The sequence below is a fragment of the Labrus mixtus genome, chromosome 4 (assembly GCF_963584025.1).
Source record: "Labrus mixtus chromosome 4, fLabMix1.1, whole genome shotgun sequence".
NCBI lineage: Eukaryota > Metazoa > Chordata > Actinopteri > Labriformes > Labridae > Labrus > Labrus mixtus.
In genome coordinates, this window is record NC_083615.1 from 13,795,715 (window position 1) to 13,819,545 (window position 23,831).

At 40.4% G+C, this 23,831-nt stretch overlaps 1 protein-coding gene across 5 annotated transcripts in view; it reads right to left on the reverse strand.

The window, feature by feature from the left end:
- ppip5k1b (diphosphoinositol pentakisphosphate kinase 1b) overlaps window positions 1-23,831 on the reverse strand; it is a 54,174-nt gene that overhangs the window by 25,247 nt on the left and 5,096 nt on the right. For 3 of the 5 annotated variants that reach the window (XM_061035955.1, XM_061035956.1, XM_061035960.1), the window contains exons 2-20: window positions 20,571-21,140; window positions 18,868-19,063; window positions 16,784-16,874; window positions 15,256-15,341; window positions 14,456-14,610; window positions 13,954-14,055; window positions 13,130-13,291; window positions 11,875-11,996; window positions 11,087-11,188; window positions 10,359-10,445; window positions 10,048-10,123; window positions 9,431-9,540; window positions 6,400-6,485; window positions 5,364-5,489; window positions 3,404-3,448; window positions 2,300-2,421; window positions 1,318-1,500; window positions 534-675; window positions 123-346 (exon numbers count right to left, since the gene is read on the reverse strand). In XM_061035955.1, the coding sequence (XP_060891938.1) occupies window positions 123-346; window positions 534-675; window positions 1,318-1,500; window positions 2,300-2,421; window positions 3,404-3,448; window positions 5,364-5,489; window positions 6,400-6,485; window positions 9,431-9,540; window positions 10,048-10,123; window positions 10,359-10,445; window positions 11,087-11,188; window positions 11,875-11,996; window positions 13,130-13,291; window positions 13,954-14,055; window positions 14,456-14,610; window positions 15,256-15,341; window positions 16,784-16,874; window positions 18,868-19,063; window positions 20,571-20,774 (2,421 nt within the window). In that variant the 5' untranslated portion in view covers window positions 20,775-21,140. The remainder of the gene's footprint in view (window positions 1-122; window positions 347-533; window positions 676-1,317; window positions 1,501-2,299; window positions 2,422-3,403; window positions 3,449-5,363; window positions 5,490-6,399; window positions 6,486-9,430; window positions 9,541-10,047; window positions 10,124-10,358; window positions 10,446-11,086; window positions 11,189-11,874; window positions 11,997-13,129; window positions 13,292-13,953; window positions 14,056-14,455; window positions 14,611-15,255; window positions 15,342-16,783; window positions 16,875-18,867; window positions 19,064-20,570; window positions 21,141-23,831) is intronic. The other 2 variants (XM_061035958.1, XM_061035959.1) reach the window with 1 other exon arrangement.

Genomic DNA, 23,831 nt, shown 5'->3' on the forward strand with positions numbered 1-23,831 from the left:
TCCTTCTTTCAAATGTGTGCAGTAAAGAGCCTGCTCTCTTCTCAAAGTTCGACCATGCAAGGCAAAGCCTGAGAACACCCTGAAATGTGCTGCAAAGCCTAATAACAATATTCCCCACTGACCTGTGGTATGACTATGTCAGCCAGGGCACGGGACAGTCTGAACAGCTCCAGCGTGTCCTCCAGTCCCACAGAGGCGTTGTGCTGGGAGTCGTATTTGATGCAGTCGTAGATGTCCGGGATCTTGCTGATGTCGTAGCGTCCGTTCTTCATGCGAAAGTCTCTCTCCAGTTTGGACCAGCGCTGCAGCATCAGCTCCAGTGTCTCGCTGTGGTAAAGCTGCAAGTCTGAGGAAAATGACACGAGGACCAATCAGCATGTAACATTGGTAATAAAACACATGTAGGGCATTTCACCTGATTGCAGATTTCACCCCTTCTGCTTCTTGTATCTTAAACACAGACATGACATATTTTTTCTTCTATTGTAATCCTGACCCCATGTAGAGAGCCAGGTGTTACAACTTCAAACTACCTGCAGACTTTGGGTCCTCGAGCCTCTTTCGGATCTGTGAGGTAAGACTCTGGATGAGGGCGTACACCTTGTCACAGGTTTTGACTGGATTCTGGATGACCTTCATGGAGTTCACCAGCGATGGGCTGCCAGTAGGCGCCAACTGGGAGACAATGGAAACAGAAGGAAAAGATTCCACAACACAGCAAATAATGCTTTCAGGAAGGACTTCTCTAATAAACTAATCCCCACTACATGCATTGGAAAGAGTTTTTTTTTTTTTTTTAAATTCTGGACTCATTTTGGCAAAGAAAGTTAGAAATTCAAGCTTCTAGTGTGAGAGAATTTTGACAAACTAATCTTTGTGAAACTGGCTTTTCCTTCATGATTTTCTAAGCTGTCCTTTTGATGACCTACCAACAGGAGGTTTCCCAATTTGAAAAAAAAAAGTTTCATTGATATGTTGATAGTGTGAGCTTGACTATCACACCGTGTTCATATTTCTTTAAGAGAATGAGCAATTCTCCTATTTTGAAAGAAATTTCTCTCACACTAGACAGATGCTCTAAATAAGAACAATACTTTGATTAGAGGCTAAGACTGATTCACTAATATGACAAGAAGCTTCTAATGGAAATCATACATCAGAAGACAAACAGAGATGACACTGAAGAGGAGGAAGGAGTTTATTTTACCATTTCCTGACTTCTGACAATTTATCTATTTTACTACTCAGCCAGTTTCAGCTCAATTGCCAAACGTGTCACAATGGGAAAGAGAATTGCATAACTTTTTTTTCACATACCTTCTGATAGTCGTCCTCTGTGAACTCCTGGTCCCTCTGCATAATTTCATGCAGCCCGGCCTTCACCTTCTGTTGGCAGTCGGTCAGAGAGTCGCTGTCGCTGTCCAGTAGTCCGTTCATGTTGGCACTCTTCACCATCTGGACCAGGATCGGAGTCAGCTCCCCTTCTAGAGCCAGCAGCCCCTGCAGAGAGACCAGAGAAAAGTCAAATGTAGATTTTCTACCTTTTATTTGTATTTTTCTTAGATTTTTTTGGGCCCTTTTGCCTTTATTAGATAGGACAGCTGAGAGACAGAAAGTATTGGGAGGAGAGAGAGAGGGATGGCATGCAGCAGAGGGATGGCATGCAGCAAAGGGCAGACGCAAAATTGAACCCACAGCCTCAGCTACGAGGACTATAGCCTCTGTACATGGGGTGGCCAACATAACCACTAGGCTATCAGCTCCCAGATTTTCTACCTTTTCATGGCTCAAATCTTAATATTTTTTTAGTTTGGACTTTGCAAGTAAACATAATACTGACAAACAAATTAATCAAGAAGCTATTAGTCGGATAATTACAGAATAAGAATAATTTGCAATGCAGGCCAGATTTTAGATCTCAGTAGAGCACAGTATGTCAGGCTCTATCCTCACAACAACTTCAGCTGTATCAATAGAAAAATGTCACAAACAGTTAACATGTAATTATACTTACTAATCAACTATGCAAACTCCAGTATAAAAACAAGTGGATGTAACAATACAAAGAACAAGATGTGAATATTTTCTTTTCTTGCATAACCTTAAAGGAGAACGTTTCCCTTGAAAGAAAGCCTTCTTTAACTTGTTTTAACGTCTATTATCACTATTTTAAATGATGCACATGACATAAGGATAGAAATTCACAGATGTTTATTCTTTTTGGCATCTATCACTGAGTTATGGCACAGAGAGACCAAGCGTTCATGCGTTTTTTGTTCATGAAAAGGAGCACAATTACCTTTGCAAAAGCAGCTGCTGTCATCTGCACCCTTCCTTCATCAGAAGCATAAATCTTCAGGTCATGGCGGTAAGTACTGTGCAGGCGCAGGAGGCCACATCCTGGAAACCCGGCATAGTCCCCTACAGAGAGCGGAGCATCAAGGTTAACTGGTTACAGCAATGTCGTGTGACTGTTATCTCCTTGATTAATATATGGTCGAGTTGAGCAGGTAGTTTACAGGAAAGAAACAAAAAAAGAAAACTTTTATTGATTGTTCCCAAAAGTACCAAGCATTTTAATTCACAAAAAGCCACACATCTGATTCAGCACCGGTGCTGGTGCAACGTCACTTTCAGTTCAGATGCAATGTCCTCGTCATGTTTTAGAAGTTGCTCATTTCAATTTAACTCAAAACGGTTTTTTTTGATTTTGATGAAAACATGAAGTGAAAGTGAAGCAAATAGATGTTGAGTACACCCCAAAGATTACTGCGGACAGCTCCCCTGGAGAGAGAGCGATACACTTCAGATTGTCATCTTGAGCTTCAAACATGCTCAATAAACTTTAACTCATGTAACTGTAGAGAGTGGATGCATACCACAGAACAGACCAAATCACACTGATCCTTCATGCATTTTTCTTTAGTGAAGAGCCAAATAGTCAGATTTTAGACTCATGTTATAAAGTCTGATATTACTGGAGTGTTCTGGGACATGTATGGGACTTTTTCTAGTCTCAAACTCAGTCGGATGTCGACTGGCTTTTATCAAAACAACAACGTCCCAGGAGTTCATGGTAAAAAATGCAGTAAGATTAGTGTGAGATGATCCGCGTTAGCTTACAATCACAAACTGCAGTCAATTTTGCCTCCTTTGTTTGCGTGAACAAGTTACCAAAGCAACATTTGCCACGCAGGATCACCTCGGGAACACATCAATGGCGACACAAACAATCCACAGCAATCTCAATGTAGGACAAGCTGGACTCGTCTCAAAGTGAAATGAAACAAAAATCATGATGAGATGAGAGGAGAGCTCAAAGCATGTTAGTGGGCGCAGTGAAAGACGCGCAGAATGAGAGAGGAGCGGACGAGCGGTGAGATCCTGGAAACCCTTCTCTTACCAAAGTCAATAGGGGACTCACAGCCAAGGGACCGCCGGTTACCGGCTAGTCGTTTACACAGTGCAACAACAGGTAAGAAGAGAAGAGAAGAGTTAATAGACAAAACTGTGAAGGAAAAAAAAAGTATGAAAACAGTGGCTAGGATGAGAAAAGGGGCGCCTTGTTTCCATAAGAAAAGACGCGACAAAGAGACAGACTGCATCTACTTTCAGTTCTGCTGCCGGTGGGTTTGATGCGCAGTTTGGGAGTTGTTTTGCATGCACTCTAAAACAAAGCATTAAGTAAAGAAACCTGAAAAAAGAGTAACCTGTAGATGACATCTGTTAAAAGTTTTGAAAGGTAAATAAGAGACAGAAACCTTCATGTAACCCACAGACTTGTCTGCTGATATCATTGCATCTCACCCTGTGTAGAGGGTTGTGTGTATAGGCTTTTTAAGAACTTACTCCACACTCCTTATTGCATGGAGAAAATAGATTTCTACATTTATGTCTTGTGAACTAGAAGCAACACTCAACATGACAGCTGGGTGTGATCAGGTTTCCTAGAATCAACCCCAAAACTCTGTAACCAACAGCACAAGCAATATTGTGTTCCATGGTGTAGGTACAATTTTTAATATCAATATCAAATGTGGTATCAGTAAAAAATACATAGTTATCAGTATTTTTAGTGCCATCGCTTGTTCAAGTGAGAACTGGATTTCTGCTCATGTGCTTTGTTCCTGTAAATAAAGATATAAATACACTTGTTCAACATGCAATATTACTTCAAGGGACGCGGTTCTATTTAATTGTTAAGCATTCAAGTAAGCTTTTTTTTTGCATTCCTTTAAACTACTTTGGCAAAAGTTTGAGGGTTATGGTTTGCTATCCACACGTCTGTAATCAGCCAGTAAATAGATTCAAAAGCAGATGTTGAAAACCAGGAACTAAATATTTCTGAATCTTCCACCTCTTAGGGAGGAAAATGTAGAGGCATCATCAGTTTCTGGCAATTTGCTCAGCCTCAACTCACTCCCATCTAACTTTTTAACTATTTGTGAGTGTAAGACAGTCCCAACAATCTCTTAGACTTACACAGGATCTTCAAAATGATGTGTTTGATTTATTTATGATTAAAAACAATAACTGTATCTTTCATTCTCTCACTGGTTAAACCAGCTGCAGTGACCTATATGCAGCCTCGTCTAATGGATTGTCTAAATATCCATTATTGAGGTACAAATCATAAAACTTAATCAAGATGAAATAAGAGAAGTGTTGGCAAATAATATACTGTACTATATCTTCTATAAATGTGTATGTATGGTTTGCATACCAACTCTTACATCTATTAGCTGCAAGAAGCCTGAAAGTCTGGCTCGTGGACTCTAAAATAACCTCCACCTTTGACACGACGTATGTCAGCTATGTGGTGTTGACGTCGCACACTGTAGCGCTCTGAGTGACTGATGAGAGAGGCTGGAAATAAACTTCAATGAGCTCAGGCACACATGGGAGGACAGAATGAGCTGTCAACATTTCCCCTCCGAAACTGCTCCAAGATAAAGTTATAACCATATGGGTTTTAGTGTGTGTGTGTGTGTGTGTGTGTGTGTGTGTGTGTATCTGAACAGAAAACTACAAATATTTTATATTTCATGTTTGAGAGGTGAATTTCCTGCAGGGGAAAGAGTCAGGGAATATGTTCCTTTTATTGAAAGAAAACCTGGAAATATTATTAGGACTTTTTTAATTACTATAACTTTTAGAACTAAACTTTGCACATTTGTCAAATGTTTGGTTAATCTCATTTGTTTTCCTCAACAGACCAAAACTACCTGATACCTAACTACCTTCTCTGAGAACAAGTAAATAAATAAAGATATTAAACTTTTACATTATGGAAGAACATCCATCCCTCATGAGTTAAACTATTAACTGATGTGGGTGCGTGTGTGTCCAGAGGTTAGTGGTACCTTGACCTCCCGGGTACATGCAGCGAAAGGCCCTGCCCAGCTCCTCGGCCTGAACCCGGCCTGCAGGTGTCAGCTCGCCCCCCCACTTCAACACAAGCAGCAGAGACGGACCGTCCTTCTTAGAGTCTGAAAACAAAAAAGCAGCGTGTTTAAAACTTAAATGAGAAGTCACTCTACAAAATTCACATGCCTTTAAAATGTTACATTTTCTCTCTAAGCTTTTATTTGCAAAGCTTTACATAAAAAAAAAAAAAAAACCTTGAAAGTTGTCTTCACCTGTAATACTTCAAATAAAATAAAATAAACTCTTTAACAACCTTTTTCAGGGTGTAATTCTGTAATTAGCGTACTCATGACCGATCTTGAGAACACTTTTTGAAGGTCTCGTCTCGAAATCAAAAGCATTTTTACTCGGCCATTTCTCAGGCTGGGCAGACTCCTGATTCTAAATCAAGACGGGTCAAGACCAGCACTAACAGGCTTTTTTAATCACTGTGATTAGAAGGAAAAAAACAAATAACTTTAATTCATTCATAATTGGATTTTTATTTCCCTGAGTTACAGCCGAAACCTTCCCAGTGATACGGTCTAAGTTAGAGACACGCCCCCTGCACACAAGATGATGATTTGTCATTTCTATTATGGTCTTGGTCTTGTCTCGGTCTCGGAGCACTCTGGTCTCGGGGTATGTCTTGGTCTCGGTTAGTGTTGTCTTGACTACAACACTAGCGTTAATACTGGTGGGCACTTCACATAGCATCCTCTGCCATCAGTGTGTGAGTGTGGAGGTGTGACCTGCCGTGTAAAAGCGTTTTGAGTAGAAAGAAGACTAGAAAAGCAGCATACAAGCTCAAGTCCATTAAGGGAAAATCAGTTCTTCACATCTTTATCAAACATATACTAGAACATCTTTATTTTTACATCCATTATAATGTTAAAAAACTCATACAAAAAGGAACACAGCACATCATTTACACACTCACCAACAAAAGCAACAACTGTTTCTATAAATACTGGACTGAAACGTATATCTTACCTTCCTCTTCGCTTGAAGCTTTAGGTTGGCCGTTACGCAGGTAGGTCAGCTGAACTTTCCTGTTGATACCTGAGAAGTGACCGTACCTGGAAGAGACAGAACACACACACACAAATGCCAAGCAGACACAACACATTTTGATAGGCACGTACAAACAGACACACAGTAAGCACACAGACACACACAGACACACACAGAGGATTTATCCAATCGTATGGGATTATCACAAACATCTGACACAGCATGACTGACTTCTACTCCTAAAAAAGCTTAAAGAGACAACATAGAAGGCATCGGCTTCTTCAAATCTTAAACACTGACTATACACACAACCAAGTACCAGTGTTGGTTAATGGTTTAGCACTACTTCCATCACTCAGAGGGTACTTTGGGTCAGTTTATGACCAATAGCTCTGGACACTGAGGTCCTATTTCAGAGTGTGACTGTGCACATGTGCATGACAATAAGAGACATAGGAGATGGTAGGATTATGTGTGCATGACTGCCTTCACAAGCATGAAAGTTGAAAATCAAGACCAATTTCAATCATGTTGTTAATCTCTAAAAACTCACACGCAAACACATGTCAGGAGGAGCCTCTTCTCGCCAAGCACACTTTGCTTGAGTAAGAATTTAGCACATCCTGCAGACTAATGGCCGCATGATGTTCTGTAATAGGACAGGCAGCTGAGCGGACGCCTCAGAGAGCCACATGATGAGGGACGCTGAACTAGGATAAATAACTCGGGAGGGAAGCCAGAGAATCTGAACGGCTGTCAAGAGCCACACTCTGAGAACACATCATTGCACGGCACTCTGTTCAAGTAAGTTCTAAGTGTTTCTTTTTGAAACTGAAGTATCAAATCACTACACATACATTCATTCTGTCTCGTACACGCTAGCTAGCGAGCTATTTCACATGTTCACCTTTCTATCTTCAGCCTTAGAAATCAACAGTAAAATTAAGAATGAATTCAAAAAATGGAAATGAAATGGATTTTGGTACTGCCTCAGCTTAATTGAACAATTTCAGAGAGAAAAAAAGGGGTACGACATTAATGATACACGATAAAAAGCCACTTTAATGATCATATGTGGAAACAGGGATTCTGTGATAATTGATATACAACTATCATATAATGACACATCAATAGATCACCGTTAACTAAACAATATAAAATGCGTACATGAGAAAAACATATTCTTCTGCTGTCTTAAATTTGCACCTCTTGTTTGCCCGACTACGATTTCAAGATGAATCGGTTGTTTGACTCATTCAAAGCTCCGGGAAGAAGAACACCAGCAAATCCCTTAAAGAGCATTTACACTGATGATTGGTAAAGGGAGGATGATTTAGATACGTATGTGGTGTTTACAGCATGCACACAACTAGCACAGCACACACTGATTCCCATACACAGAAACCTTCAGAGAGACCTTCAGATACATTTGACTGTGTATGTGTGCAGTGTTAATGACTCTAATGGATGGATGTTAATGGAAACTGATACACTCAGTGTACAAAACATTAGGAAAACGTTTCATAGTATGAACTTAAATGTCTGGTGGTACACTAGTCTTGTCTGAGTTATCTTCTTTACCTTGTTTGTCCCTGTTTAAAAATGAATGGGTCTTAAGTAGGGGTGACCCCATGTAGTCGAATCTTCGACGATTGCTTATCTCACTATCGATTTTATGGCATAAGGATCATTCCATTCCAGCTATATGAGGGTGCTGAACGTCTGATTTTACAGTGATTTGTCCGTTTTCTCCGAATAAATCATGAAAACATCTCGTACTGTTATTCAATCCCCTAAATGTGTGCATGAAAAAATCACCCAAAGCAGCATATCAGTGTTCAGAATTTCACTGGCTACAAGAAATGTCAATCACCACAGAACAGAACAGGGGCAGGCACATCCTTTCAAACTCAGGCTCTCATTGGCTATTATAGGATGGGAACAGAGAATGGAAGGTCCTGATTGGACAAATGAGATGTCAATGGTAAGATCAGAGTGAGGCCTGCATTTTGTTCTGTCACAGTTGAAAAAAAATCATTCATAAAAATATTTTTTTTTTACAGAAAATACAGCGTTGGCAAATTTGAAGCCATTCCTGGAACTTTATGAATGTAATGTGTCTGGATTAAATCTTTCTCTGGGTTTTGATGGAGGAGCCTTGCTAATGCAGCAGGACTGTTTTTGTTGAATGTTATGATCGGGAGAGTTCAGTAGATCTCCAAATGGTAAATCAAGGGGCAGTAAAAACCGTTGTTTTGTCATCAGTGATGAGATTGTTGCTGCTGTGGTGGTTGAATCAGCGCGCGCGCACACACACGCACACACGCACATACGCACACACGCACACATGAGTGAGAAAAAAGGACTGTGCCATCATAGAATATTCATCAAAAGAAATTCTTATTCCAGGTCTAGAAGACAAATAGAATAATATCGTTGTTAATCTCTAATGTCGCAAAAAAGAATATGGAAAGAGTGCAAAAAAAGGTTGACGCTGGGACCAAATTCTGACCAATCAGGTGCGACTATGTACATCCTAAATCGGGGTCACCCCTAGTCTCGAATATAAGATAATACAAAGTTTTCTCCCCCCTGTTTGTGACAGTGAAAAATACAGTTTTCCGAATATTTTGTACACACACTCTAGGTAGACTACAGAAAAGGAGGGTGGTAAAACCGCATCCTTTAAAGTGAAAAAGGGAGAGGGTGCGTACTGAGTATCATTCAAGCTGGATTCCCTTTTGGAGAGAAAAGAAGGAGGGATGGGTGGGAAGGAGAAAAGAGAGAGAGACAGAGGAGGGAAGAAAAGATAAAGCAACGAGTTAGAGACACAAAAGGGAGGAAGGAATAAAAATGTGTCTGTGAGTAATGAGGAAAAAAAATGACTGGACCCCAGTGGATTGTGGGAAGATGAAGCTAGAGTTGTGTGAGTGGTTGTCTGATGAAAAGATGACGGCTGGGGAAGCGTGAAGATGATGGTGTGTGTGATCGATGTTAAGGCTTCACTCACATCTCCAGGACAGTCTTGAGTTGCTCCAGTTTCGATTTCTTCTCCTCAATTTCACAGTCGGTGTGCTGGCCCAGCTCGGCCAGCAGCAGGCGGGCGATGTCCAGCACTTCCTGCAGACAAGGAGGCAGTTAGCCTTAATTGGACTGTTATCTAGCAGACTAAACCTGACCCTGGAGAAAAAGCTCAGCGCCCAGAGTCTTTTTTTTTTTTTTTTTAAACAATCGCTCTTCAAATTGTATGACACTCCCCGTATTTTAGAAACCTACATCACATCCTCTTTGCTCCGTGTCTGCTGGGGTAAAAAACGCTAGGTGGACACAGGGCCTAAGAGAGTACAGACGACAGCTTCTACAAGATTTTTTTTTTTTTTTTTAAAAGGCACAATGGCAGGATGAATGTGTGAGAGAGTGACAAAGACAACAATGCAGGAATACTTAGACAGCAAACAATAATAGTCCATGATCAATTACCATAATTATATATAATTAAAACACATCATGTGAAACCACAACATCCTCATTTAGAGGATTCATTCATAATCTTCAAGAAATAAACACAGACAAGAGAGGGATCTGTGGGAAAAACAATTACAGGAGATTAGAATCAGTCTCTCTCACCTGGAGCTGTTTGGGCTTCTTCAGCTTCAGTTTTCCTGACTTGTAGCCTCCGTACTTATCGAACAACTCAAAGAATCTGTAGAAGAGAAACAATGAAACACAGCAGGGTTGAGAGATACAGTTACATCTGATAAGGAAATGTATTCAAAATCTTTTGATGGTGCTAAATCATCTTTAAAAATATCTATTATTGAGTAAAAAGTGTCAGCCAGAGAGAAGCTTATATGACTTTTATTTTATTCTAACTGGAACACAAATCTTACAGGTATGCTAACAGAAAGAGAGAAATCTTAATGATCCAAAAGACTTACAGAGGATGTCGGACCTCCATCTTCATCTTCTGCTTCGGTGTGCGGTCTCCGTGGCGGATGATGGCAATAACACAGCGCAGCTCCATCCTGGAGACAGCGTGGAGTTGAGAGGACAAAATTAGGATGAGGAACAACATGTAGCTTTTATTTTACCCACTAAAACACTCAAACAAACACAGAGAACATTTGCAATTTAAAATTATGGAGCCCCAATGGCCTAGCGGTTTTGTTGCGCGCCCCATGTACAGAGGCTATAGTCCTAGTCGCAGCAGCCGAGTGTTGGAATCCGACCTCGGCCTTTTGCTGCATGTCATGTCCCACTCTCTCTCTGCTCCAAACATTTCCTGTTTCTCTTCAGCTGTCTTATCAAATAAAGGCAAAAGGCCCAAAAAATAACTTTAAAAAAAAAAAAAAAAAAAAAGACAATTTACAAGATACTAAAGAAGTGATACGTTTTAAATTAAAACAGCATTTATTCAACATTACATTTAGATTCTGGTTGCAACTTTATGTTCTAATGTATTTTAAGAGAACCCATCTGACTGAATTGTAAAGTTAATGTTCACCAATATATGCCTTTTAGGTTTTTGTATTATTATCAGTTGTACTATGTATTATATCATTTGCACGATTGTTCACCGATAAGCATATTTTCCAGAAGTTTTCCAGATAAACGAGGAACCCTGAACACCAGTATTGGTGCGGTGGGGGGGTTTCCCAGTACATACATGGTCCCTGAGGTTGTTGGGACGATGGGGATGTCTTCAGCTTCCATGGGGATAGACCAGGGGATGTGAAACTGGGGGGCTAACTCCCTCATCACCATGTTCCTGATGAAGATGATAAAACAAAAAATAAAGGCTTAAATCCACAAAGTAAGCAGATTGTGGAAATCAGGTTAAAACCATGCAGTGTCAACAACACAAACTAAAATAAATCAAGTATATATTTTTATATTTTCATCTCCTATGAGGTCTTGTATGCTACATGAGCTCCCTACATTGAGGGATTTTGTTGAAGCTAGTGTCCGTTACAGAACAGCAGTTGCCTTTACTTCGTCTTTGTCTTTTAATTATCACAATTTATGAGTCCTTAGCCATAAAGCTATAGTTACCCTTCCTGGAAGGAGAGGTGATAAATCAGAGACTAACTTGGATGTAAAGCTGACAGCAGAGTCCTGTGAGCTGTCTGACGCTCCGGATAAATTACAGCATGACAGCTTCCAGGCAATATTTACTTTAGAGGTACAACAAGACATGTCAGAGATAAGTGCCAGAGATGTCATGTCGGAAAACAAGAAGAGGCGTCTGCTCCTAGGTACAGTCAAACTGATCTATCCAGAGGACTTGATACTGTTTATCAAGAACAGGAGCTTATGTAAGGCTGCTGTCTAGAAAAAGTTAGGATGTCAGCACTGACCTTTAAACAGTCTTTTAGCTAACAGACAATCGGACAATGTGCCTACACTTTCTCCAGTTCAATAATGAGAAATGTATTTTTTTAAAGCTCATGTTACCCCAGGACTTTGGCACAATCATCGTAGTACTTCATGGAGTTTTTGACGAAGCTGAAGCCGTTAACATCACAGACGAAGGAGTGACCGTTGGCCCGGAGCAAGTCGAACCCACACACTGTTTGCTAAAAGAAATAAAAAAATAGGTTGAAATAAATGCATAAACAACCACAAAAGGAGACAAAGACAATATATATATTATATTCTTATAGTCCAAATTAACATCCAGCATGTTTTTAATCAGTGCAGATAAAACATGATGCCTTTGTGGTTAGTGTGCGCACCCCATGTACAGAGGTCTAGCCCTCCAAGTGGGCTGCTTGGGTTAAAATCTGACCTGTGGCTCCTTTCCTGCATGTCGTTCCCCATTCTCCCTGATTTCTGACTCTATCTACTGTCCTGTCTCTAAAATAAAGGCATAAAAAGCCCGAAGATAAACCTTTAAAAAAAACAAGCACGATGCCTTCAACCATTGGTAAGGCTGAGAAGGTGAATTAACCAATGAAAATATTACTCTGACTTCTATATCGAGAGAAAACTCCATTTATACGTTTGCCATCTCTTTCGTTTTAACACATTATCTGAATGTAAATATCTTGCTTTTTTTTGTTAAACAAAAAGTTAAACACATCTTGTTTAGTTTTTCTTTTGCAGAAAACAAAATGACTCGTGTTATAATAAAAACAGCCTGAGACTGTATAACTCACTCATTGGTTAAAAACAAATCAGTCATGTACTCGTCTCAATGAATGATGGGTGTTAACGGAGTCAGCACCAGGCATGCTCTCTATTAGCTTAATGTTTGCTGATAACAGCACTGTGAATAATGTTGGTGAGAGCAGATTGATATGAATTATTCTAATGGGTGCAGAAACAAAAGGGTTCTGGCAGCACCAGTGTTGGGGAATATAAACCAGCAAATATCAACAATTAGTCCTCATTAGGAGGCTCCTCCACTGGCTGTGTTTATACTGTTTGGTTTTTAAGTCATTTTCTCTGTCTACTAATGTTGGTTTAATGAGCTGAGAGCCTTGTGTTTAAGTGCAAGTAAACACAAGAGGATGCAATCTTTAAGTTAACTCCAAATGGATAACTTCACATAAAAAAATACCCCGTGTGTTTATGACCACTGGCGCCTTCGAGAGCTATAATCAGGACTGGAGAAGGACCACATGTTCATAAATAATGTAATGTTCCTTTCTTTGTTTCCCCTCTCGCTGTGCCATGCTGCCTCCTCTGCATGATATTGAAAGTTTACCTTGAAGGCCAGGCAAACTTTGCGGGCCACAAGCTTCTCCATGGCGGTCAGCATGACGGGGTAACGGATCTCCTTCCCTTCGCTGTCTCGCTCTACCTTTCCGTCCAGGGCAGGAGATTTCCGAGCCTCTGCATGGGCGTAGTCAGGCCCCACTGTGTAAACCTGACACACGCGCACACGCACACGCACACACACACACACACACACACACACACACACACACACACACACACACACACACACACACACACACACACACACACACACACACACACAGAGAGTGTCTTAGAGCGTATGATAATGTATATTTTATTCAATGCATGACTTATTAGCATTTAGCACAGTTAGTCTTATTAGCATTATTTATTTGTTTATTTAACATGGACATACAGTAACATTTGTGCTGTAACATTTAACCATGAAAAAGTTCCACATGCACTGCTCTTAGTGTTTTTAGCAAAATGCTAATTTGCAACACCTGTCCCATGAGGCTTTTAGAAACAACAGAGATAAAGATAAATAAAAAGGTTAAGAAAATGAAAACAGTTCAGTTATAAATAGAGTACAGTTATGAATACAACAGGGATGAAATACAGTTACAAAGAGAAGGCAGCTAAAAATATACGACAGACATTTGTGAGCTCGTGTACGGTTACGTGTGGGAACAATGTTGTTTCTCCGTCAGCCATGATTTAATACCTTTGTTAAAAACATTCAAACTGTGTAGCATTTTCAGTTCAGTGGATAGACCATTCCATAGATTAGCTCCAACAACAGAGAAGGCTGGTTGTCCAAAAACACCTCTATCAAAAACATCCCAGTACCTTCACATCAGTACCATCTGTCGGCATGAACTCCTCATAGATGTAGGATCCTGTCTTTCGTACGCTGCTTTCTGGGGAATACACACTGCTACGACTCCCAATCTATGGAGATGGAGAGAAGGACTCAGAAAGGCAAATCAAAGCATTTTGACCCAAATTTGTCCAAAAAAATAATGTTTTTGTTCACCTAATTGTCCAACCTTTCTCCGTCTCTGCTAAGCAGATTTCTACAATTCGACTGCTGCTTCATTAACAGGTAAGGTGAGTGACAGGTTTAACCTGTCAGTGTAACCTTTAGTAGGCTTAACATTTGCTTTTCTTAAGTCATTTAATGATGCAACAAACTAAGACTCAACCAAATAAACATATTAAGCTTATAATTCTCCATGAAAGGCGACTAATCAAACTCTGAAACCTGTTTCTTTGTTGTAAGTATCTCAAAGATCACAACATTGACCAGTGGCTGAATTAGTTTGCCGTGTGTTGCTTGCTTGATATCTACCTTCCTGAAGAGTCGTTGGCTGCCTCCTCCCGCTGATGTTGGGTAGTAAATGTAGACATTGTGGTCCTCGGCACACACGGGTTTCTCCACAAAGGGTTTAGGGAACACTTCCCCGTTCACCTCCACATGGTCCTCGCACTCCACCAGGTTACACTCTGAACAGGGGAGACGATTTTAAATTCATTTAAGAAGAAAGGTTAAAATAATGCAACAGAACCGGGAAATGCCGTAAAAAAAAAATGCAACTACATCAAAACTGTTGAAGGTTTGAAGTTGTAGATTCAAAAGTTAAAAAGCAAGCAAACTCCACGGTTTTGTGTCCACATCCATCAGACTCATACATGGCTGCTTTGTTCATTTATGTATTTTAACATCACTCAATTTAAATGTTCTTAACATTACTCATGCCTTTTTCATGATGGTAAATGGAATTGAGCGTGTATATTTCTTTTCTAGTCTTCTGACTATTCAAAGCACTTTTACACCACAGGTCACACCTACACATTCACACCCTGATGGCAGATGTTCAGCAACAGAGATCTAAAAAGTTTTCTAGTGACATGATGTCCGTGTGGATCCCTATCAAAAACTTTTTGAGTCCAGGAACTGCTCCTATCTTACAGTTTTATCATGGTAATGAAATCATGTGTGCTTCCATTTATTCACAGATTTGTTCTCTGAAAACATTTTTCCAGGAATTGATGACTAAGCTTCATTTTGTTATAATGAATGAGGGCTAGGTGCAGGGTTAGGATTTCTTAGAAACACTTTGTTAACACAAAGTCAGAGCTGTTGGTCACCTTCAGGATTGTCGGGGTCTCGGTTCAACACGGCATAACGAGGTAGGTCAATGCCCTCCTCCAGTAGGATCCGGTACACTTCCCTCCTGACAGGGAAACAAAAAAACAAACACAGGTAGTCAGTTTGTGCAGCTGCGAAAAATAACCTAGTGCATATGGTTAAATGAAGGTGTTGAAAAGAAGAAACATTGCAACTGAAAACAGGCTGGTCGTTTTAAAATAATGCAGCTGCTCCAATTTAGCAAAGAGAGATAATTAATGTTCATAAAGTTGTGTGATTTGCATGACAAAAGAGGCGACCAGAGGTGCTACTTCATGGTAATTCCCAGTTTACCTGCTAGCAGCTGAGACAAAGAGTGTGAGTTTAACAGACTGCGAGTTATTGTTTGGGAAACAAGGAGCTCCAAAATGGGACAGACAATGGGGGAAAAGTATCACTGTTGCAGGTCCATTCATCAGCAACACCTCTTGCTTTGTTCTAGTTTTGTTCAGAACATCTTCATGAACAACTCACTCACAAGGCACTGATACATCAACAAGTATCACATAATCAACAGTGGTGGCTGAGACCATAAAAGTGTTTACTTTACTTTCTAATACATAAATATTAAGGGCTGTCCTCACCATGAAGTACTATAAAGATATCTAAAACGATATCCACACTGAGAATGATTAACAGCATGATATGACAAAATCATAAATGATAACGGGTTGACAGCACTTTGAAGCACACAGCTTTGGAAAATGGAAATGTATCACCTTAGATAGAAAGAGAAACAAGAAGGCTGTGGATGAAAAAAGTTCTACTTAACGTGTCATATAGCACTGTGAAGGTCGTGTTTAGAAGGCAGTGTTTACTGTTCTTTGTGTAGACAGCCCTTTACAGTTTGACTTGGCTGGTAATTATGTGGAGCCTCTAATAATTCACTAGTAATTCTGTTTACATTTTTTTTTTTATACCCCTTTACTAAACTGTATAAAAGACTGTATAAAACATGGACAGTGTCTCACTCGTTGTTTTCTGAAGAGGCATTATGAAGCCCAGTGACGATGGTCCCCAAATTGGAAATGCAGACTCCCGCTTACTTTTGTCCGATACAGAAACAGGCAAAGCGTTATAAGTGTAGAGGGGCTGAATGAATCTTGGATTTTGACAGAATTAAACTAAAGCGAAGCCTAGCCTCGCCGCAAACAGCTGCAACGTGCACACCTGCCAGTCAGATCAACCCTCTAAGCCTTAATAATCAAAACAGATGAGTTACCCCCCCCCCCCCCCCCCCCCACCTCCCAACCACCACCACCTTGACAGTTTTCATATATAGAAAATAAGCTTTAGAGACCAAAACTTGTTGTAACAGGCTGTAAATATGTTTCTTTCTACTTTAAAATTGGGCATCTTAATTTGGAACCTGAATAGGTTTTCTTGGTTTTTGGAGCCAGCCTCAAGTGGAAACACAGAGACGTAAAGTTTACCCCTTGCCTTGATGTGGTGTTTTGTTTATGTGTGTGTGTGTTAGCTGGTCTTTACCTGTCCTGTATGAAATACTGCATGTTGAGGTCATTGATGAGAAGTGGATTCCTGAGCTTCACGTACTCCACAGCTTTGTCCAGAGGGAAACCTGAGTAATAAACACACACACACACACGATCAGACCATTCAGTATACTCATAAATCCAAGCTCAACCAACATATACAATCATGTGGTTAGTCACTCAAACTTTATTACTGCAAGAGGGATTGTCACATTCTATACATCACAATGAGTTATTATCACACTGTAGAAACATCGTGGAGGTCACTGCTCTTAATATCTGCTGTAATGTTCTACATTAGAGGCAGAAAGGCTGACGCAGGAAATATCTTATTGAAATATTAGATTTCAGACTTTCTATTAATAATAATAAAAACATCAGAGGACCTAACATGTTCCCAGGGTTGGAGACACAATCCAAAAAATGTAATGCTTTTATAAATAGAATGGAAAAACAGTCATGTGATAGACTCTGACTCACATAAACACAGAGACGAGTCAGGAGGACAAAAATACTTAGAAATAGTGGATGAATGTTTATGTGATATGACTAAAATATTTGTAATTTATTTTACATATTTAATTAATCCCTGAGGAAAATTCTGGTTTACACTCTGTGATTGAGAGACATGCTTCTCACACACACACAGGACCTGTGGACATGCATGAGTGGACAGATGTCAGAGTGGGGCTGCTACACACTGATGCACAGGGAGCGCACCAGAGCCATTTGGGGTTCGGTGCCTTGCTCAACGGCACCTTGACAGAACTCGAGAAAGGATCTGGCACCTCTTCAGTGATCAGACCAACTTCCATATTTCAGTCCGCAATGGTACAGGACTTGAAACGGTGCATTTCTCTGATGTCTAATTATTTGACACAAAAGCAGCTGAGCCTGTATTCAGTCCCTCTCCTTCCACTCCAAAGGTTTCAAAGATATATGAAACTATTGAATCCTTTGCTTTCTATATTCTGCTGGTTTAGTACATGATAACTTTAAATACAATCCAAATGTTTAAGCTCTTGATATAAACCGCAGTGCAGCATCATGTGTTTGCATGCACCATTCAAGATAGAGGACATATACATAAAGAGTTTTATTGATCGTGTTCATGTGGCTATGTCTCCAGCACACATAGTCAGCTGAGGAATTACATCTATTGCAAGCCATAAATAGATGTTTCCACCGTCCACCAGTTCTCTTTGTTTTCCAATGACAAGTTCCCATAAACTGCTGCGGTCTCTGCCGGGCAGGCTGACACAAACCAGACCAAGTCTCTAACATACAGCTTCTTAGGTACTGATACTTCACAGGACATTCACTCAGAGAATTCACTCAGCAGATTAAAGAACAAAAAAGAAGGATTTAAATACTGCTGGACTTGGTGCGAGAGGAAATTGATTCTGGGGTTTTCTCTTAGACACAAAGCAAAAACAAAAAAACAAGACTTTGTGGTTAGTTTTCACGCCCCATGTACGGAGGCTGTAGTCCTCAAAACCAGGAGGCCCAGGTTCAAATCTCACCTGTGGCTACTCTCCTGCATGTCATTCCCCACTCTCCCTCTCTCTGATTTCTGACTCTATCCACTGTCTTATCTCTGAAATAAAAGGAATAAAAAGCCCACAAAAAAATACTTTGCTGCCAAAAAACATTATCACTTTCCCCCCTTTACGATATAGTTGGTTAAGTTTACTTATTTCAAAATGACATACACCAAAGGGTTCCCAGCCCACATGGGCTGAAAAGACACTGACAAACATAACAAACAAGTTAACACAAGAAGAGAAAATGTAAGTTATATAATAAATGTTGCCTTCCATGTACAAAGATTAGGGTTTGCTTTTTGAAACATTTCTTGGTGAACTGTATGGATTTGTTGTTCAAAAGATTCAAGGTTTTTATTATTTATGATGAAACATGATGCAACAGCAGGACACCAGAGGTACATGTGAAAAGATTGAAATGACTGAAAATGAATCTGGATGGAAGGAGAAACATGGCTAACTCCACAGATGTCTGTTTGTACCACTTCCTCCTGAACCACAGCAGGATGTTTTTAACTTGTGTGTGAACTTTTACCTTTAGAGTGGAAGGAGATGAGGCAGTCGCAGAGAGGCCAGTTCTCCACAGGTTCCTCCAGGATCACCTCCTCAGGAAAGATGACCACGTTGATGTAGTCAAACTTACACAGGCGCTCCAGGATCTGAGTCATGGGCTTGGATTTGGACTTCTTCACCATGGCACAGATGCCCACCAGAATCTGGCGCTCTGGTGGCTGGTGTGTAGAGGACGGAGAAGACCAGGGCAGAAGAGGGGAAAACATGGAGAGAGATGACAAGTTAAATTAAGTGATATTTTCAGAGACAGCTAAACAAAACAGATCTCCTGTCCTGATATGACTTTTTGTGCCCTGCCCCCCTTTGGTTTAGTTAACAATACAATACTTTATTGTCCCCCAGAGGGGAAATGTGTTGTCACAGCTTTGCATAGTTGGTGCACAGGTTTACATATATGATAACATAGCATGGAGGAAAACATATAAACAACAGGAAGAAACACAAAGACAATGAAAGAGGCCAGTCAGCATGGAAGCTTATTTAGAGCTTCAATTATTATTATTATATTTAGAGAAGCACAGACACACTTTTTTGTAAGTCCGATGTGATTCTGATACACATACTGATATTTAATAATCATAGTTAATAGTGTTTTTGTTGTTGGTATTATGCCTAAGGCTACACAAACCTGTAGTGAACCTGGAATTTTGTATTCAAAGAAGAAAAAAATATTAAATTTAAATTTAAATGTAAAAAAAATTGACTGGCTGCACAAACAAACAGGAAGCAGCAACAACTGTCAGGTTTTGAAATTCAATATTTAATAAGTGTAACAGTTGTACTTTTGATCATTTAGAAGGAGCTCTTCCATGTTGTCTGAACGTCGTCATGGAGACGATGTGTGGTCACTTTGCAGTTCAGACTCTGAATGTCTTCAAAGCCAAAGACTGTTCAAGCTGAGAATGTTTCAAATGCCCAACGATCTTTCTAAATCGATGACCTGGATCGGTGCCATCAGTCCGATAACTGATACTTTCATTACATCAATATCAGACCCCATACCGATAATAGATCGGATCGGTCCCATCCTTAATTATATTGTCATTGTCTTTTAGTAGGTTAAATGTTTATTGCTTGCGCTGAAATGTTATCTGACTTTTCAGACGACATTAAACCTCAATAGTTTTGGAAAATATTTTTTTCATTTATGATGAAGAAACATTTTGTTTGTTCCGCAGTCGGTGAGACAACAGTTGAAGAATAAAATGTTGAAGTGAAACAGAGACACATATCCTGACTGAGACAGCAAAGAAAGAGCAGGTCACGGTAAGTCAGTGAGGAGCTAACACAGCGCTATCATTAAGTCCTTTTACAGCTACAGGACTAAACAACAGACCTGAGGCATTAAAGCTGTTTATTTACTGCATAGTTCTCATGCCAGTCATTGTATACTTCTGTTGATTTCTTTGTCAACAATCCAATTCTAATTAAAACTTTCCTCTCTAAAATGTTCAAATCTGTTTATTTCCTAATGTCAGAAATAAGAAGTTCCAGTTCTATAAATTATATTTTCTCACTTCAAGTTACATAAGGAAATGATCAGTCTAAGACATAAACACAAGTTTGTAAAAAGAGTTTGCTAGAAACGAAATATGTAATAAGTTGTTTTGTTTATTAAAGTGTGCACCCTAGCAGTGCGTTCACAAATAAACACCTGTCTCTTACCGACTCATCATCCTCCATGTCTTCTTCTCGAAACATCTCGTTCTTCATGCCTGCCTCCATTTGGCCCATGTCCTGCTCGTCATCTTCACAGCCAACCAAAAACCTAGGGACCTCTCTTTGACCCCGTCCTGCCGGTCCTTCCGCTTCCACTGCTCCTGGTCCAAGTCCAACTCCTGGTCCTGGTCCGTTGCAGGACTCTGACATCACAAACCACTGCGTGACATTGATGCTTAGGATGTCACCTGAAGCGGCTAAGCAGGAAGAAAGCCAGTCGACCCTGCTGTGACTGACACCTGAAAGCCTTCTGATAAAGTAAAGGGTCTGCTGGTGTTTCTGAGCTCAGTGGTAACAGCTACGTGCACCCGCAGGGTGCGGAGGTAGAAAATCTCCTCCTGAGAGGTGGAACAGAGGGAGTGAAGTCCACGTGTGTTGAGGTAGACTGTCAGCACTGTGGTTGTAAAACTCCCTGTGTCAGGACAGAGGAGGTCTGGCTCTGAGAGATAACATGTCCCAGTCTGGAGACATTCATTCACTCTGCAAACTCAACATCTGAGCTCCGTTTTCTTTGACCTAGGAACAAGTGGAAGGAAGATTAGAGACAACATTCAGCAACTACTTGATGAAAACTGCAAAACAGTCAAAGTTGACAGCAACATCTAAAAGCTGCAGACATACAAAGAAGTTCCAACTGTGAGCTAATCTTGACAAACATACCGCTTCCGAATAACCATAGAAACGGCTGTTGCAGCGTTGCTTCATATACTGTCGATTAAATAGACGTCAGAGCTGCCACACAATAAAATCTGATTCTTCTGGAAACTGTGTTATTGCAACACTGCAGAGTCAAGAAAGACTTTACACAGGTCGTTTATCAAGGCGTTTGAATGGAAATAATTTTTGATAAGTCGACTCCTTCAACAATCTTGATGGCAGGAGTTTGGTAATAACAGTGGTAACTGTTAACAGAGAGGCTGAGCGTTGCGTCATCAGATAACCGCAGATTACATCATTAAAATGGACGGGTTTTGGATGTAAATCGAGGGTTAGGAAACGCAGGAATAAAACTATTCCAAGCTCTTTAATCCAAAATGTATACACACATGACATTCAGAGTATGTTCAAGCCCCTTGCGTATGGCATGAACAACAAAACCATTCAGTACCACATGAGCCGGATGCTGACTCTGCACATTACGTTTTCTAAGGAACTCTTACTGCTGTTTGTTGTTGCCGTGACGACGCAGGTCTGGAGAGGAGCCAGCCTCTCTCTCCATTGTGTCCTTCTTTATGTCCATTGAAGTGGATCACATTACTCTGGTTTGTTTTTCACTTTCACACGGAGACTGTAACATCCCTAATGAATCCAGCCCTGAATAATAACTCTACACATAATGTACACGTGAATGTGTTTCACTCAGGTTTCTTTAAAGGAGCAATATGTAAGATATCTATTGAATTAAATGGTAAAATGACCTTACTATATCGTCAGACATTAAGGAAACATGCTATGTTGAAATACAAGCTTCTCTGACAACAATGCAGCAGCCAGTATGTCCAGAGAGGGTAGGTGGTTTTAAGGCACCCCCACACGGCCGTTTTGGACCCCTTATTCGTATTCTTCCCGACCTAAAAAGCCCCTTCCTTTTTCTAATAAACTCCATGACCAGAAACGTGGTCAAACTAGGATAAGTATCAGTGATGCCGATGCAGAGCTGGCTAAACACTGAATCTTCCTTGTGCATCGACACAAGGGAACAGGGGGGAGAAAGCTCTCCAATGTTTTGAATTTGGACCGCAGTTCCCATTTTAAACGCAACGTGTCAGAGTTACATACACATCAACTTCATGGTTATGTTGAACTGCATTGTTCAGTGGGGTTGGGCTCAGATGAGTCACGATACATGGGTTCTGATTTAATACTGCACATTGTAAGAAAGCACCGATACATATTTGTACATAATCTAAGGAAAACTGCTATAGTATAAAGAGTAAAATACCACAAGCATAAAATCTATCCCTTGAAAATCAAACACCATAGCACTACTTTTTACAATTAAAACACATATTATGAAAAACATTTTAAATCTGGAAATATATAAAATATTTGCATGTAAACTATTACTTGAATATAGTGTTGCAAAACATTCCACCACAACATTCAAAAGTATACGTGTACTGTTTTAGACCCCTGTTATTCAGCGAAGTGTTATTCTGTTATTCAGCCAACCCTGAATTTTCCAAAAGGCTGGAAACTTGACCAAGCATGTGCAACCCTGGTGCTTGAATGCTCTGGGTGTGTGCTGTCACTGGTCCTCTGCTACCTGATCCCAGGCAACATAAGGAAAAAGGAAACAAAGCTGTTATGTCACTTCCTCTAAACTGAGCCAAAAACCTGAGAGCTGGAGTGAAATGTAGCCGAGCGCGAGGTAGAAACTTGCTGTTCTATGTACAGTAAACAATAGACGCAGCCAACCAGCTTATGTTTCACTCATCAATATAGTCAAACACCCCCCCCCACACACACACACACACACACACACATCAAACACCACCACCATCACCACCCTGGCCCCTTCACACAGGATAAACAGCTGACTCGAAGGGAAAAGCCTCCAGAAACAGATGGACGTATCATATCACCACTCAGATATGCGCTCCAGGCGGTTTTCGGATGCCTACAAGAACTTAGTTAAAGTCACTTCCACTCGCATGCCGATTATTCCTCTGGAAGTATTTAAACGCTCAGGCCGCCGAAGATTAGACATGGTCTTCCTGTGACCGAGTTTTTTTTTTTTTTTTGGAACCAAATCTCATACGTGACCCCCTTAACCTTGGTACCCAGAAATAACAGTGTCCTCTACTAACTGGATCAGGAGAGGGGGTGTACAAGCCACGGGTGTTTGGTGCCATGTGCTATGTTACCCAAAGATAACTAATCATTATTAACATGTGAGGCGATGACAGGCCACACTAAACCAAGTGGAAGCCCGTCTTGCTAACAGAAGAACCTATAGCTTCTTATTAGAGTGGGTTTATTCCAGCTTTACGACACCTAGGACATGACCTTTACTCTACTGGCAGTAAACAGACACTTCACCCGCACTGCAGAAACTCTGCATGACGGTGAAAAACAACTGATGTGTCCAATCATTCTGATTTAATCAGTTTCTCGTTCCAACAAACAGATTAAATCAGCTGATTTCACTGATTGAAATAACTTAATGCTGTCAACCCAAGTATTGGTATAACCGGCTTTCATTCA